General features: G+C 31.0%; 1 protein-coding gene across 1 annotated transcript; it reads right to left on the reverse strand.

The window, feature by feature from the left end:
- Positions 1-546: 546 nt before the first annotated feature.
- LOC143063049 (uricase-like) lies at positions 547-18,062 on the reverse strand. Its single transcript, XM_076234967.1, has 8 exons — positions 17,952-18,062; positions 12,918-13,210; positions 9,461-9,577; positions 8,065-8,143; positions 7,456-7,642; positions 6,162-6,285; positions 5,635-5,730; positions 547-2,960 (listed from the first exon to the last, which is right to left on the reverse strand). Exons 2-8 carry the CDS (start codon positions 13,146-13,148, stop codon positions 2,886-2,888), a joined length of 909 nt encoding a protein of 302 aa, XP_076091082.1. The 5' UTR covers positions 13,149-13,210; positions 17,952-18,062; the 3' UTR covers positions 547-2,885.
- Between the last annotated feature and the right edge of the window lie 217 nt (positions 18,063-18,279).

Here is an 18,279-nt window from a genome sequence, read left to right on the forward strand (position 1 = left end):
TAAAGTTATATGCAAGTAGGAAAATCACGACATAAAAATTGTATTTTCTTTAAGGCAGTCACTAAACCATTAAAATGAGGTATAGGACAATGAATATCATCATCATGACTGATAGAAGACTCCTGTAAACAAGGAATAAAAAAGCTGAGAATTTACTTTTCAAAATCAAGTGATTGTATTAGATCAGAATACAAATGGGGATTATTTAAAACAGTCTCAAGTTTAATCAATCAATTTCTACATACAGAAATAGAAATGCCTGTACAAAGTTAGAAATAAGACATTTGTTTTCCATTTGTTTGGTGTGCTTGAGTTTTTGATTTTGCAATTTTATAAGGGACTTTCTTTTTTGAATTTCTTTGGAGTTCATTATTTTTGTTTTACTGTTTCTTTGCGGTTTGTCTTGGTGTAGGTTTATTTTTTTTAAAGAAGTTGTGGTTTGGTGGCAGATTTGAATTGTAGTTGGTTTTGGATTACCATTGTTAGTACATATATCAATGATAGATAACCTTTAAAAAAGTTCATTGATAACAAACAAACCAAAAATCAAATTTATTTTTAATAATAAAAGAGCACTTCTGGAATATTGATACACTTTATAAAGTTGATACATTCTGGTAAATTGTAAAGCTAGTAATCTCTTTAACAACAATATACAAAACATTATATTCCAAAGAATCACATCTATAAATATCTCACATCTCTGATTAATTGATTAATTGCTTGATTGATAGGTATTTAATACCACTTTCAACACTATTCATGGAGATCAATTCTTATTGGTTGAGGAAGCTGGAGTGCCCAGAGAGAACCACCAAACTCAGTAAGAAAACTGACAATCCTAGCCAATCAAAACTGGAGATCGGTGAACCTACGAAGTGTGGGATTCGAACTCGCAACCTCAGTGTTGACAAGCTAGGGATACAGTAATTCAACTACTCAGATCACTCAACTATCGATTTTCCTGCAAAAGGGTGGTGGTTTCCACCGAGTACTACATCATCCTCCTATAAATTTAAAAATTCACAAATTAATTCCAATTGAACAATGCAAATGTTCATATTAAACATAATAAAAATATACTTAACAGATATGTAAAGGTTTACAAAAACAAAGAAAGATCATATAAAATACCGGTACATATCTAAAACAGTAACTTTCAAGATTTAATATTCATCTGTTGAATAAAATAGTGTATTATTTGCCTAAAATTATGATCATTATTATGAAATACTGTAATGTAATATTAGTCAGCATGCACAGTCACATAAATGTATTGTAACCGGAGAGCACGAATTTCATTACAAAATTGCTTGTCTCCACCGGGACTCGAACCCGGGACCTCTGTGTTACAAGGCAGCGCGCTAACCGACTGAGCTAAAGAAGTACTTCTTTAGATCAACCGCTTACGGCTGACTAAGTATCTACTAAGTTTTTCTAAGGGAAGCAATCCCGTCACACTTCCCCCACCTCAAGAGTCATCATACCATTATGACTCTCACACAAACATACCCTAGCTAGAATTCCTCTCTAACTACTGTGGGTTTTTTAGTTGGGCGCCAATGTAACCGGAGAGCACGAATTTCATTACAAAATTGCTTGTCTCCACCGGGACTCGAACCCGGGACCTCTGTGTTACAAGGCAGCGCGCTAACCGACTGAGCTAAAGAAGTACTTCTTTAGATCAACCGCTTACGGCTGACTAAGTATCTACTAAGTTTTTCTAAGGGAAGCAATCCCGTCACAGTATAATGTAAACAAACCAAAAACAATTACATTCAGCTACAATAGTTTATTCATTAACATTGTGGTATTGTTTATTGCACATTTAGACTAGTTACTACATCATTTGAAACATCTAACAATGTTACAAAGAAGTATCCATGAGACAGTATCCAAGATTTGTGAACTAAAAATCTAAAAATTATGTAAGCTGTGTATTTTACTGGCTTTGAAGCAAAATTTAAAAAAAACACATAAAAAACCAACATTTATTTGTTGCTATGTCATATGTCTGCATTGCTTAACATTTAGTTGCTGCTTATATCAAATATGGGAATGAATAATACATTACAAGAACTTATAAACATATCCACTCCAAATATCAATTATCAATTATGATTACAGCTGATTCCATTGTAGGCAATGGTTATATCTTTTGGTTAGCTTGCTTGCTGGCTGAACCGTGAAGTCAATTTAAGGTCAAGTATACTACTCTCCTTTCGAAATAGCCTAGTCCAACAGACAGATAGATTGGTTTGCTGTCAAGACTAGTTTACTCTTAAAGTAGTGTAGTTTACCTAACCTAAGAATGACTTCACGGTTCAGCTAGCAAGCAAGCTAACCAAAGATATTACCTTTGCCTACACACTCAATGGAATCGGCTGTAATTCTTCAAAAGCACACTTCTATATTCACCCTTTTGGTAGAGCAAGTTTAAAATGGTTTTTTTTTTTCTTCAGAAAAATCATTAAAGAAAAAGAATTGAATTTCACAGTACAATTATTGGTGAATGTTTTTCAAATTCACAAAATTGTAAATATTCAGATATGAAAAATAAAGTTACTTACAAATATACCATCTAACATGTCTAACAAATATAAGTACTGGCAGTTAAGTTAATACACAATCTGAAAACTGTTAACCCTTTAACTAAACTTAAGATTTTGACTAACATTATTTATAAGAGGTAATCCAATATACAAATAGGTAACACTCTTATTTCACAATATAGATAAAGGTAATTCAATTAATAACATTCTTAACTATCAGATCTAAAAGTATATCATAACATACTATTTTGAATTATAACAAATTCTATAAATATTGGCCCTATTTTAACTTTGACTCTAAGATTGTCTGAAATAAATCATTTAAATCTGTCTTTAAAGCTTTGATAATCGTGATCTCTGTATCCTTGCTGATATGTTCCCTGATGGCTTGTCTGTTGGCATATATACCTAGAAAAGACACAATAATAAATTAATCATTCTTTTTTAATTGTGGGTGGCAGTTACTGTCGAAAAAATATACTGTGGATTTATTATTATTTCGTTGGATACCAATATTTTTGGATTTCATGGGTAACCAGGTGCTTCGCAGGGCGCAGCTTTATACAACCCCACAAGTCGAACCCTGAACAGTTGGGCAAGTATGGACACAATATTCAAGCTTGATACAGCTTTAAATTTGCATTACAATCAATTTTTTTTAACATAATATGAGTTTCTGACACAAAACAAATGTCAAGATCTTACAAATCTATTGCACAATATTGTGCAATTAAAGATTTCTTCTTTTAATTTTTCAAAAATTTGGAATTTGAGAAATTTGAAGAAAAAAAAAATTGAAAACAACTACCATCCCCCTTTTTTTGCAAATAGTCCAAAACCTGACACTTCTTTATACATAATATACAAGTAGTGCATTGTATGTTAAATGTTTTCGAATTACCTCCCTTACCCTGCTTTAAAATTGTCTTAATTATCCATTGACCAGAAATACCTAGTTTTTCCCCTTTTTTGCCCCTAATTCTGAAATATTTTGAGCCATAACCCCAAAAAGTCTATACTAACCATTTTCATTTTACATACAATTTCAGAGAGATTCATACACCTAAACATAAGTTATTGATTGAAAACTACAAAAATGATTAGTTTGGGCCCCCATTTCGGCCCCTGATTCCTAAACTATTGGAACAACAACCCCCAAAATTAATCCCAACCTATTCTTAGTGGTATTGAACCTTCTTGTACAAATTTATAGAGATCAATGCACTTAAACACAAGTTATTGTCTGTAAACTAGAAAAAATGCTTCTTTTTTGGCCCTTTTTTCCTACATATTCAGGAAAATTAACCCCAAACTGAATCCCAGCCTTCCCTGTGTTATATGGAAACTTGTGGTATAATGTCAAAGAGATCCATACAGTTACACACAAGTTATTGTTTGGAAACTAGAAAAATGCTTGTTTTGGCCCTTGATTCCTAGACTATTTGCCCAATAACCCCTTAAAATAAATCTCAACCTTCTACTTATGGTATTAAACATTTTGGGACAATTTCAGAACAATTGAAATACTAATACACAACTTTTTGTTCTGAAACTAGATAAATGCTGTTTTTGGCCCCTTTGGACCCCTAATTCCTAAACCTTTGGGACCATAACCCCCAAAATCAATCCCAAGCTTCCTTTTGTGGTTATAAACAGTGTGTTAAAATTTTATTGATTTCTTTTCACTTATTCAAAAGTTATTATCCGGAAACAATCCATCTTCGGGCGATTCTGACGCTGACAATGACGTGATACCAAAATACGACCAAAATTTTTTAAATTTTTGCGGTAGTATAAACCTAATTTTTTTTAATTTTTGCGGTCTTATAAAAATGAATCTCATATTTAAATGTTTAATGAATTACAGTTTTTCTATCAGGTTATATGCAGACTTTGGAAAAAACCATGGTAACAAATATCAATGAAAATGCAAGTTTATCATGTTTATCTCCAGCCACAAAAATTGGAACAAACGAAAATAAATGAATTCTCAGTACTGTAAATTCCAGGAAATGCTGCATACAAATAAAACAATGCTGTTAAAATTCTAAAAAGAGAAACATATCCAGTTGTTGTTTTCGCAATAACAAAAACATCGCAATAAATTCTTTATAATCTACACTAGTTTTACTTTAAAAATAAGTGAAGTACATTTTGGGACTTTTAAAGCCAAATTAACTAACAGAAAATGAGGCATAATCCCATTATATGATAATATTACTAAGGGGTCATCCATAATTGTCAACCATTTCCAACGTGTACAAAATGTACACTTGGGGGGAGGGGGTTAAAAAATCAACATTTTTACCGTACGCTTATAAAAAAAATTAAAATAAAACAAGTCTGATATATTTCAGTTTATTTTCATTGCAAATTTCGATATTAAACGCAATTATGATAGACAGGATTGTCTTTTTATTAAGAATGATTGATTTTTGTCTTTAAATCTGAAAATGGTTGATGTACACTTTTAGAGGGAGGGTGGGGGGCGGGGGGCATGGGGGGTCTGAAAAAGAGTATGTTTCGTACACTTTGGAAAATGGTTGACAATTATGGATGACCCCTAATGACATTGTTTAATAATCAGAAGGAATGCTCCCAGAAAATCAAATTCAAGCAAATGCACAGTTTGACAGTGATGTTATAAAACAAAAGATAAAAAAAACTTATGCTTGTATGCTTTTTTGTTAACACAGAATATTGTGATTTTTTTTTTAAGTATCCTTAAACCAGAACCATAAATACCTTGTAATGGCAAATTTTTGACATGTTTACCTATTATGTCTGTTTGTGTTGCTCACACATTGTTGTCGTATAATGGAATTTTATGTGACTGCCGTACACGTTATTAAAGAAATGCCTGTACCAAGTCAGGAGTATCAGTTGTTTTTCATTCATGTGATGTGTTGGATCTTTCGATTTTGCCATTTGTTAAGGGACTTTCCATTTGAACTTTCCTTGGAGTTCAGTGTTATTTTACTTTTTGTTGTTGAATGATTATATATAAACTATAAACAGTCTATATTGTCTTAAAGCTAGTGTACACTTAACATATATAGCTACATATAGGTTCATAAGATACCTCGTTTTTATAATCTTTTAGGTTGATCTTTGTGAATTTGTTGTAATCCATACCAAAATAATGGACATTTGGTAGTGTAATCTCCATCTTTTCAACCTACAAAATATAAAATAGACATTAGTCCATTTGCCAATTACCTAATTAATTTTGTAATTACACAATGATAACATAAATTACTTCCCCTTGTCAATTGTAGATGGTTTTGATATGACAAAATAGGCTTCTACTCATGCAAATTCATAAAACTTTTTATAAAATTCAAGTAGGCCAATGTTGCTTTAACATCAAAGTGTACAAGCAGATATTGAATACTGTGTATTCTTTATAATTGGTGTGTTACTAATTTTCAATTATTTCATTGCTTAAAAGTGAATAAAAAAATCAAATTTTCAACAAAATATAAATTTCATTTTGTCTTGTTTGCAGAATAACAAGTATTTGATTTTTCAAAATGTATAAAATTCAGGTATAGAGATTCAGTTTCACACCACTTTTTAATGCTGCAAGATTCAAAAATGTTAATTTACCTGAGGTATCTTTGATAAAACATTTCTGACTGTTAAATGAAGGGTATTCTGTACTGAAGGGGAGAAAACTCCAGTTGTCGCTGGTCCTGCAAATGTATCTAGAACAATACCTTTAATACCTTCCCTGAAAAAAACCCACAATGAATAATTTTGGATTAAAATGAAATTCTTATTTGTCTTCAATGCTGTCAGACATGCGATTCTTCCAACATGTCCTGTGGGAGACCAAAATCATCAAAGTTTTAGGCCCACTTTTGTCCCTCTTGTTAAAAATTAATATCGCCCAGCTTCTAACTTTTTGACAATTTTGAAAATTGTGAGTCTTCACATTCAGTTATGATGTCCATAACATCAGTTCTCTTTATCAATTTTGTGTCAGAACAGGTGGAGTCAATGAAAGGTCAAGTACGTTCTTAAGGCATGTTTATGACTATACACCATTTAACAATTTTTGACAATTAACTTTTCACTAACAAGGTACATGTAGATTAAAATGACATATGCAAAGATCAGTAATAGTGAAAAACAATAATGGAAGTAGTTGAGTAAGCAACCACTCAGTGATCTTTGATGCTGTTGAAAACTTTGAACTGATCATCAAAGAAGTTAAAATCTTTAAACTGACTGTCAAAAAAATTGAAAACTTTGAACTGATCATCAAAGAAGTTAAAATCTTTAAACTGACAGTCAAAAAAATTGAAAACTTTGAACTGACCATCAAAAAAAGTTAAAACTTTAAAATAATCATCAAAGAAGTTAAAAACTTTGAAGTGATCATGAAAACAGTTAAAAACTATGAACAGACCACCAAAACAGTTGATAACTTTGAACAGACCACCAAAACAGTTCATAACTTTGAACAGACCACCAAAACAGTTGATAACTTTGAACAGACCACCAAAACAGTTGATAACTTTGACACTGACCATCAAAGAAGTTGAAAACTTTGAACTGAGTATCAAGGTAAAAAAAAGAAACAGTGTTACACCTGGACCATCTAAAATGAGTGTTAGAAAACATTGAGTTACTCCCCTTTTTTTAACTATATTTTTAAACGCTAAAAAACAAAAAAAAACATAACTCAAAAGTTAATCAAATGAACAGTTCATCTAGAAATTTGCAACTTACAACAGTTTTTGAAGAAGCTGTGTCAGTGGAGTAATTGTTAACAGCCTGTGCAATATTGTATATGAATAAATAAAAAAAAATGTTTTTGAAGTCTACAACACTATCAAATACATCATAACATAATAAACTTTTTTTACAACAGAGCTATAATGTCACAATAACTTACCACACCTTTGTGAAGTCTACACTGTTTACTGAATTATACCACCACCATGAATCTACAACAGTACAAAATAATCTGTCATCAGCATCTGGCAATGTCCTGAATTCATCATCTACAAACTTTCTAAAGGCTGACTGTGTTGTTTTCATGATCCTCATTTCTTTAAGTCCTGATCTCAACAATGGTTTTCCTTTAAAATAAAATATAAAGACTAAAAGGTTAATTACTCTAAACTTCTTTAAATGGGAACCAATTTCAGTAATTGGTTTTTTTGTTTAATGGGAACCAATTTCAGTAGATTGAGATTTTGTTTGTCAAATATATTTGATTTTGTGAAGTCTGTATACAAGCCTATAGAAAAATGAGTACTTTGTAAACATCTGAATTTGGTAGTGTTAAGTAAGCAATCTGGTATATGGAAAATTAATTTTACTAACAAACTTCATTAAAGATTCAACTTTTCAATCTTTTTGAACAATATTACCTTGAATTCACAATAACATGGTTATTTTTTTCATTTAACAAATTTATTCAATATCAAGTTATATCAACATCAAGGTAGTATCATTGACATGTAAACATTCTGAAAAATATGTGAAGAGTTGTTTTTACCTCCCCTTTCCTGAGTTACTTCACACCTTCTTATAGCCTCCTTACTGAAGAAAAAGGCATGCACATGCTCCTGTCCATCCTGTAAAAATAGATAATGTCAATGCTATAGTTTTCAATGAAATTTATACAAACAAATGGGAAAATGTTTCAATGTGTTTTAACTGTCTATTTTTAATATTTAGGGGACAAACTATTTGTGTGTAATTAGCATATAGAATCTAAGTCAACTTGTTTGTATTGTGAATAATGAATTTATAATTTTTGTTTTTAAAATAACCAGTTTAAACTGTTAATGTTGCTGTAACCAACATTTTGATACTTTGTTAAATGCCCTCAATGTGTACACAATAAGCTAAATTATGATAAACATTAGTGAAGTTGGGAAGTAGTGGTTTTACAGCCTATCTGAAAAGCATGGATACTTGGACCAAGTATTCATTGTTATTTGTCTTTTATGTCTTCTTAATGGATAATGTGGTCTGTTGAACTGTGTACTGGTAGTATTTTTTGTGTTACCTGTTATCCTATTCTATGTATAAATATACTGGTATCCATATTGTTCCTTGTAACCACACACAAATAAATGTGATATTAAACCAAAAGGATGTATGCTGATCTTGTTTTCTGACCTTTTGTCAAGATGTTTGGAATCCTATGTTTTGATCCATGATGTGCTATGAATAAATTTGGCAACTAACCCCCTACTTCTTTTTATTATATCATTACATGTAGCTTAAAATGCCATTTAAAAAAAAAAATGAAGGAAAAAGAAAATTGTGCCAAGGTTCATGATGTTAAATTCTTAAAAATTCAAGAACAATCGTTATATTAACAAAATATATGAAAAGATATTATAAAGTCAATACCACATTATAACAGACTCCTATGCATCCATGGTACATGTGTGCACCCTTACAAGAACAAAGTATGCATGAAATATTTAACTACAGTTTTTTTAACCCTTTCTTTCATCTACTGTGGATTAATCTATTTTCGTGGGTACTAATTTTCATGGATAAAAGAAAACTCACATATTCGCGGATATTTGATTTCGTGGTTTTGTCGAAGTCTTCATACAAGCCTATAGAAAATTTGTCATTTATTGAACATTTAATTTCGTGGTTGACTTTGACCCACGAAATCCACGTAAATTGGTATCGAACGAATATAAATGAATCCACAGTAACAGGGTAAACAGATTTCCTGCCCCAAAAAGTTTCTTTCAAGTTTTGGTGGAAATAGTTTACATGGTTTACTAAACAATCAATAGAATGAGTTTTTGAGTAATATCTATCAGTTCTCAGATTCTTATTGGGTGGTTAGGAAATTGGGAATTCTGTGCTATTTACCCACCAAAAAAATCATGTCATGAGACACATTAAATATATCAATTTACCACAGATATTCTTTTCCATGGTGCTTCTTCAATATAAATTTGAGTATTGGTAACATGACTATATTTCCTCAAAAAGTGGTCAGATATAGTCAAAGCAAACTTCTCAATGGTCTCTATCTGAAAGAAAAATATAGAATTTAATTACAAGGCTCATTGAAAATATCAAACAAAGTGTATGTAAAATTATGTCTTTGTATGCCTTTTTTTTTAAACAATAATAGAAATAGAAATTCCTAACATAACATATAACATATTCTCTGAAAGTTAGACTATTTTGATTGTGATTCTTAAATAATGGACAAAATGCCAAATAAATGATTAAACAAGTATTTAAACTTGGAAAAAATTTAAAATCTGGAAAATAGACTAAAATGTTTAATGAGAATGCATTCATATTGAAATACCATTAGCATGCTGCCCAAGTGAAATATTTTTAAAACGATTACTGGAAATGAATACGTTAATCAAAGAGCTGATAGCTCTGAGGTGGAAGAAGGTGAATAAAAGGTAACCTGAATTACCACAAAAGCAGCCCCACTTACCAAGGCTGCTTTGTTCCATTATCGTTATGATGTATTTTTTTTTCTTCAAACAAGAAAAGGTTATAAGTACATGGATTTCCCATCCGTACAATCATTTTCTATGTTCAGTGGACTGTGAAAATTAGGTTAAATCTTTAAATTGGCAGTAAAATTAAAAAGATCATATCATAAGGAACACATGTGCACTAAGTTTCAAGTTGATTGGATTTCAACTTCATCAAAAACTACCTCGACCATAAACTTTATAACCAGAAGCAGGACGAACGGACAGACCAGAAAACATAATGCCCATAAATGGAGCATAAAAATAGTAAGGCTTGTTACATACCTGCCAACTTTTGAAAGTTCCCATAGGGGTTTTTAGTGCACAACAACAATTTTAAGGTTACAATTTTAAGCGAAGTATTTTGCACAATCTGGATTGTCTAGAAATAGTGTCATATTTGTATGATGAACTTACATGCCTTTTTCTTAAGTCTGTTTGCATGATTCTAGTTATTAAATCGGTAGAAGAGATGAAGCTAGCAGATCAGTGTTTATTTTCTTGCGTAAGAATATTAGATGCTTGTTGAAATTTCCAATTTTGAATTATGCACACAAAGATGGACCTTTAACAGGTTGGGAACAACACTCCAAATGAGGGGTAACCTTATTGGAAGAACATTACAACCCACTGTAAAAAATGAGCACATTTTTATTCATATTATTTGATGAAACTTTCCCCCAAGAACTATGCATCTATTAAGTACTAAATGGTCAAAATATGTCAACAGAATTTTCTGTTGTTTCTAAACTTATATCTTCTTTATTAACTTGACCCCTCATTTAGAAAAGTTGTTCCATATATAAGAATTTTCCCACTTTTGAGTTTAATAAAAATCTTTAAAATGTTCTTTCTTTTTTTCAAAAGTAAAATGACCCCTTATTTAAGGGATACCACTCATAATTGGGGGGGGGGGGGGGGGGGGGTCCAACCTGAATACAAAAATAAAATATGTAACAACCAGTATTATGTCAATAAATTAGTGAAAAAAATTACTATTTACTATCTTTATCATGTTTATGGTAGTACAGTAGACTCCAGACAATCGGATACCCAAAATGTCAGTTAAAATATCGGATTACCCGATATATTCAATTAGATGATGAATGTATATTCAATGAATATTCTACAATAATAAGTAGATCTATTGCTTAATATGTGAAAGGGCTGGAGGATTGATGGAGTGATTTTTATCAGTTACATCACCACGGTGTTTGCGAGAAAAATTATCAGCTGATTATGTAGCTAATGATTAAATTTGTTTCCACTTGCAGTTTTTAAATCCTATATTTATTAAAATCAATCAAATGTCCTGAAATATTTATGTAAATTATTATTTTCCATCCATAGTTTGTCTTTACTTGTTTAGTAAACAAATTATTTACATTTTCACACAGGTAAACTGAAATAACTTAGGCATTTACAAGACAACAAATATAACATGTGGAACGTGTATTTAAAATCTATACAAGAACACATAACAAAGTTGCTAAGGATGTGACGTTACATATGGAACACCAAAGTATAGCGTTACATAACGCGCGGTTAAAGTCATTACATAAACTAATTTGGCTATAAATAGATCAAAGCATGTCTGAGTAGAATCTCTTATCTAAAATCGTAATTGTTATAATTTTATTTCTTTAAATAATCAAATTTAAATTTATGAAAATAATCATGATTTATAAAATAGTATTGCATAAAGTTTACGCTTTCAGAGACAATTTATGTTTAGGTCATGGTTCTACAGGCTTCTTCACATACATGACATATTTGTATACAAACCAATATGGCCGCCACACGTGATTACCTTTGCACATGTGAAAAAAATATTTCTGACAAAAGTCAGATTTCTCTTGTCAAAAGGGATTTATATTTATATTGCAATAAATTATTCAGAAGGAGGTCAGTTTCAATTATATTTCTTATTCTATGAGCATTTAGAGTTTAATCAAATTCTCCCAACAGTAATGCTGCTCTTGTCAACTGTGTCTTGAATAATTTTATAAATAGATTCAAACCATTTGAAGTAGAAAGGCATCTAATTCACATGACAAGGAAAACAATGAATAAAGACACCAATTTAATAAGAAATAGATCCTTTTTATTTATTAAATACAAAATCTTCTTGTCTGCAAGATTGCAAATTTGTAACTTCAATGGCGAACTTGTAAACAGGGCGAGTTGTCCCGATACCAAATTCACGCATGCGTACTACAAATATCTACAGTAAAAACATCCGGTTACAAGTAAACAAATAACGTTCATGGATTTCATGTGGATGAGATGCAATCTATTAATTTACATAAATAAAAAGGTCATATTTACGATAGTGATTGTTTTTCAATCCTAATTTACAAATTAAATGATTCAGATGCTTAATCATGTGTAAAAATCGGTGTTAGGAATCTAAGTTGTTAAGAAATTGTAATACACAGAAACGAATGCGGCATACGGAGGCTCAATGAGTTTAAAGTCGGTCCCATAGGTCTTCAGAAGACTTGACGTCTTCAGAAGACTTGACGTCTTCTTCCACCAAAAATGATAAAAGTTTAATGAACCTTAGCCATGTGTGCATGGCTAACAAACTTACTTTAGTTTAGTTTAGGTTAGTTTAGATTAGTTTTCCTTATATATTTCTTATCAATTTTCCGGAATCCAAAATTATTTCAAACAATGCAATTCCTTATTTTACAGTTAAAAGAAAATACTGCATACAAAATGCATAATGCCATGAATACCGTACAAATTTTTATGTGACTTTGCATTTTTGTATTACCTTTCTGGTCACAGTTTTTGCAATAATCAGATAGTAAAAGTATTTCTAAAATGTCTACTTAAATATTACGATATACATTTGTACTAAACTTACTCCATGTTGTCTAGCTAGAACATATACTGTGTTTTTCTGTGAATCTGTTGCAATGATGTCAGAATTATCACCATGTATATAGTCTTTTGTGTTATTAAGGGTCAATTGTGTGCTGACTTCTATTTCTTTCACATAGTGTATTTTACCTTCCCGTCTTAGTTGTAGCACTTTTACAAAGTTTTTACCATAACCACTAAACTCAAACTCTGTCTTTAAGCCTGACTGTGACATTCTCTCAAAGGAAATTAAAAACTAAACAAACTATTTGTCAAGCTAAGCTGAAAATCTCTGATCTGAAATAAAAAGTAGACAAAATGCTTCAGAACCAGAACTTAAGCATGTTTTTGTCCAAAATTCAAAAATTTCATAAAGGACATGATTTCTCCTGCGGTAAGTAAAATAACAAAATCCGAAAACAAACCAACATTCTGACCGATTATAGACACAATAGGATATATATATATTGGTACTTGTATCAACGTATATATACATTGATAGTGGGTCTTCCCATGAATAGAAACAAGTGCCTGTGGTGTAGAATCCTAAATAGGCTTTTTTACACGGTTTCAATCCAACCACAGGAGTTTGAAATCTCAGCAGTAATGGTGTATAAATATGTCAAACTCGACTATCATAAGCTCTAATACGATAGTCAAGTTTGACATATTTATACAATTTAATTGCTAAGATTTAAAACTCCTGAGCTCCAATGAGTCCAAATAACTATGAAGTCTGGCAATTTTTTTTTTCTGGGACACTTTCTACGACCTGTAGGAAGGCGTCCAAGAAAAAAAAAAAAATAGCCTTGTCAGACGTCATAATTATTTGGACTAAGCTCCAACATGCCCAGGCAGTACCATTCTTTTGATATTTCAAAGGGGACTACAGGGTGCTTAGTTGGGACATATTCTAAGTACTTTATTCATAGGCATAGGTTTATACAGAAACTGCTGTGAAAGGTCTCAGAGGGTGGTAAAGGGGGTGCTTGCACGGAAAAAAGTGAAATAAGACATCATTTCACGTTGAACGTGAAATAATTTCTGTAATGAATGTTGCACGAAAAATAAAGACTTTGATGTGAACCTTTTGTGACTGAGTTCTGAGACTGAGTCACTGTCGAGTCATTGTCCTTTTGTATAATATATAAACTTAACAACCTGTTTTACTTGATATTCCCAATTAAGTATACACAGTTATGATATAAATGGTTTACAACTTTTGATAAAGTTTATAACGATCTTCTTAACTTTTAAAAGGCAAATATCCCGCAGACACGAAGTGTATTCTTGGTCTAATTCATTGTCTTTATTGACAAGAATACACATATCATTTTTTCTTGACAATCCCTGCCAAGTGTTTGAATTTTATTTGAAAAATTACGAGCACGTAAAATAAGCATTTGAAAATCTCGATGCACATAAAACTAAATCATTTGTAAATAGACAGAACACGTTTAACGAGGCACCTGTCTTGCACGACTGAACGCGAAATAAAAAAGTAAAAACACACATTGAATGTGAAATAAACAAGAATGTGTCCACAGTACACGGATGCCCCACTCACACTATCATTTTCTATGTTTAAAGGACTGTGAAATTGGAATAAATTCTCTAATTTGGCATTAAAATTAGAATGATCTTATCAAAGGGAACATGTATACTAAGTTTCAAGTTGATTGGACTTCTACTTTATCAAAAACTACCTTGACCAAAAACTTTAACCTGAAATTTGCACTATCATTTTCTATGTTCAGTGAACCGTAAAATTGGGGTCAAAACTCTAATTTGGCATTTAAATTAGAAAGATCATATCATAGGGCACATGTATACTAAGTTTCAAGTTGATTGGACTTCAACTTCATCAAAAACTACCTTGACCAAAAACTTTAACCTGAAGCCAAAAACTTTAACCTGAAATTTGCACTATCATTTTCTATGTTCAGTGAACCGTAAAATTGGGGTCAAAACTCTAATTTGGCATTTAAATTAGAAAGATCATATCATAGGGCACATGTATACTAAGTTTCAAGTTAATTGGACTTCAACTTCATCAAAAACTACCTTGACCAAAAACTTTAACCTGAAGCCAAAAACTTTAACCTGAAATTTGCACTATCATTTTCTATCAGTGAACCGTAAAATTGGGGTCAAAACTCTAATTTGGCATTTAAATTAGAAAGATCATATCATAGGGAACATGTGTACCAAGTTTGAAGTCGATTGGACTTCAACTTCATCAAAAACTACCTCGACCAAAAACTTTAACCTGAAGCGGGACAGACGGACGAACGGACGAACGAACGGACGGACGAACGGACGCACAGACCAGAAAACATAATGCCCCTCTACTATCGTAGGTGGGGCATAAAAATGGCGATCAGGTTGCACGGAAATAACCCATTTACCACCCTCATCTCAGTAAATCATACTTATTTAGATACTAAATTTATAAATCTAAATCATAAGGGACGGTGCAATATTTATCAAGCAAGGGGACCGGTACAAATCGCAAAACCTGTTTGGAAAAAAGTATTGTCCCATGCTGATGTGCTAGGAAAAAAAGTTATGTCCCATGACCTCTATTTATTGAAAAAGTATGTGTCCCATGAATATCATGAATATATTGAGTGAATAAAAACACAATCTGTACCTTAAATAACGTAAAGCAACAATATTTATTGTGATATAAATGTTTTTGACAATCATTTTAACATTCTCGACTAGTCTTGACCTTCAAATTTAGTTTTGACTGGTGTAAATCAGCCCATCTAACTAAATTAAATATTGATCTTACAAAATTCAAGCTTATTAGGTAGTTTGATTTATTGCTGTGAAATGAAAGAATTCAATTTTACAATAAGTAAAAATAAAAATTATTATATAAATTCAGACAGGCATCTTTAATTTTTTTATAACTTTTTCAAATCAACGTGGATTTTCATCAAACTAAGCAGCTATCTTAGATATATATTAAGCTTACTGAATCCCATGTCATTTAGTTTTTTGTTGTATTGCTGTAAAATTTAAGAATTAAAGTAATCTTGGTAAAAAAAAGCTAGGATTTGCAATTAAGATAGGCATCTTTAATTTTTTTAATAACTTTTTCAAATCAACTTAGATTTGCATCAAAATATGCAGCTATCTTAGAGATATATTAAGCTTACTGAATCTTAGGTCATTTTGGTTTTTGTTGTATTGCTGTCAAATTTAAGAATAAGATAAATATAGGTCAAAAAAGCTAGAATTTGCAGTTCGAACAAAATAGAGATAGTACACTTTACAATTTAATTGTTAAATTTGACAGCAATACAACAAAAAACAAACATGACCTGGGATTCAGTAAGCTTAATATACAATGTATATCAAAGATAGCTGCATAGTTTGATGAAAATCCAAGTTGATTTGAAAAAGTTATTAAAAAAATTAAAGTGTACTATCTCTATTTTGTTCGAAATACAAATTCTAGCTTTTTTTACCTAGATTAATTTAATTCTTGAATTTGACAGCAATACAACAAAAAACAAAATGACCTGGGATTCAGTAAGCTTAATATATGTCTAAGATAGCTGCTTGGTTTGATGATAATCCAAGTTGATTTGAAAAAATTATAAAAAAAATTAAAGTGTACTATCTCTATTTTGTTTGAACTGCAAATTCTACCTTTTCTGACCTAGATTAATTTAATTTTTAAATTTGACAGCAATACAACAAAAAACAAAATGACCTGGGATTCAGTAAGCTTAATATATCTAAGATAGCTGCATAGTTTGATGCAAATCCAAGTTGTTTTGAAAAAGTTATTAAAAAAATTAAAGTATACTATCTCTATTTTGTCTGAATTGCAAATCCTAGCTTTTTTTACCAAGATTACTGTAATTCTTAAATTTTACAGCAATACAACAAAAAACTAAATGACATGGGATTCAGTAAGCTAAATATACATCTAAGATAGCTGCATAGTTTGATGAAAATCCAAGTTGTTTTGAAAAAGTTATCAAAAAAATTAAAGTATACTATCTCTATTTTGTCTGAATTGCAAATCCTAGCTTTTTTTACCAAGATTACTGTAATTCTTAAATTTTACAGCAATACAACAAAGAACTAAATGACATGGGATTCAGTAAGCTTAATATATATCCAAGATAGCTGCATATTTTGATGAAAATCCAAGTTGATTTGAAAAAGTTATTAAAATAATTAAAGTGTACTATCTCTATTTTGTTCGAAATACAAATTCTAGCTTTTTTTTACCTATATTAATTTAATTCTTGAATTTGACAGCAATACAACAAAAAACAAAATTACCTGGGATTCAGTAAGCTTAATATATATCTATGATAGCTGCATAGTTTGATGAAAATCCAAGTTGATTTGAAAAAGTTATAAAAAAAATTAAAGATGCCTATCTGAATTTATATAATAATTTTTATTTTTACTTATTGTAAAATTGAATTCTTTCATTTCACAGCAATAAATCAAACTACCTAATAAGCTTGAATTTTGTAAGATCAATATTTGATTTAATTAGATGGGCTGATTTACACCAGTCAAAACTAAAATTGTTTATCATATTCTGTTTCTGTTAAGTGTTTGAATGTTTCTTGTGTGTATTTTTGGGCTAATTAAAATAAAATGTTTACTACTTAAGCATTTGAAAAAAGTGTATGTCCCATGCATTAAGATAATGAAAAATCATCAGGTCCCACTACTTTGCACTTTGAAAGAAGTACATGTCCCCTTACCATTTGCACCGGTCCCCCTAGTCCAAATAATTATGACGTCTTGAAAGGCTATTATAATTTTACAGGCGTCAAAGAAAAAAATTATAATAGCCTTTCAAGACGTCATAATTATTTGGACTACGGTCCCCCCTGCTTGATAAATAATGCACCGTCCCTAAATGAAGGTAAAATTATTTTGGAAGACAAATTCATTACGAATCAAAATCAAATAATGTCAACACATACAATTGGTTGTACTGTGAAATTGGGCATATCTGCAATACCTTTTGATAAAATTCTATGGCAATACTTACATTTTGCCTAGTTATATCACCCCAAAAACAAGGTCAGTGTCCAACGTGATGACAGACACGGAAAATTATCTCCCCTTTTTTTGTTTCGTCCTTGACACAAGAGTTTGTCTCAGTACCAAAGCTTTACAATTCAAAAAGTAGGACAAAAAGGGCGGCTTAACCTATTTTCGTGGAATGTTTTACTGATTGTATACAAAATCAGATTTGTACTGAAATAAGTAACTTTAAATTCTCCAATCATATATTTTGTCGATAGCCAACGATATTTCAATTTATGATGGCAAAAAGTAATTTATGTCCTTTCGATCGACTTCGGGTTTTGGATATA

Source organism: Mytilus galloprovincialis, chromosome 2, assembly GCF_965363235.1.
Source record: "Mytilus galloprovincialis chromosome 2, xbMytGall1.hap1.1, whole genome shotgun sequence".
NCBI lineage: Eukaryota > Metazoa > Mollusca > Bivalvia > Mytilida > Mytilidae > Mytilus > Mytilus galloprovincialis.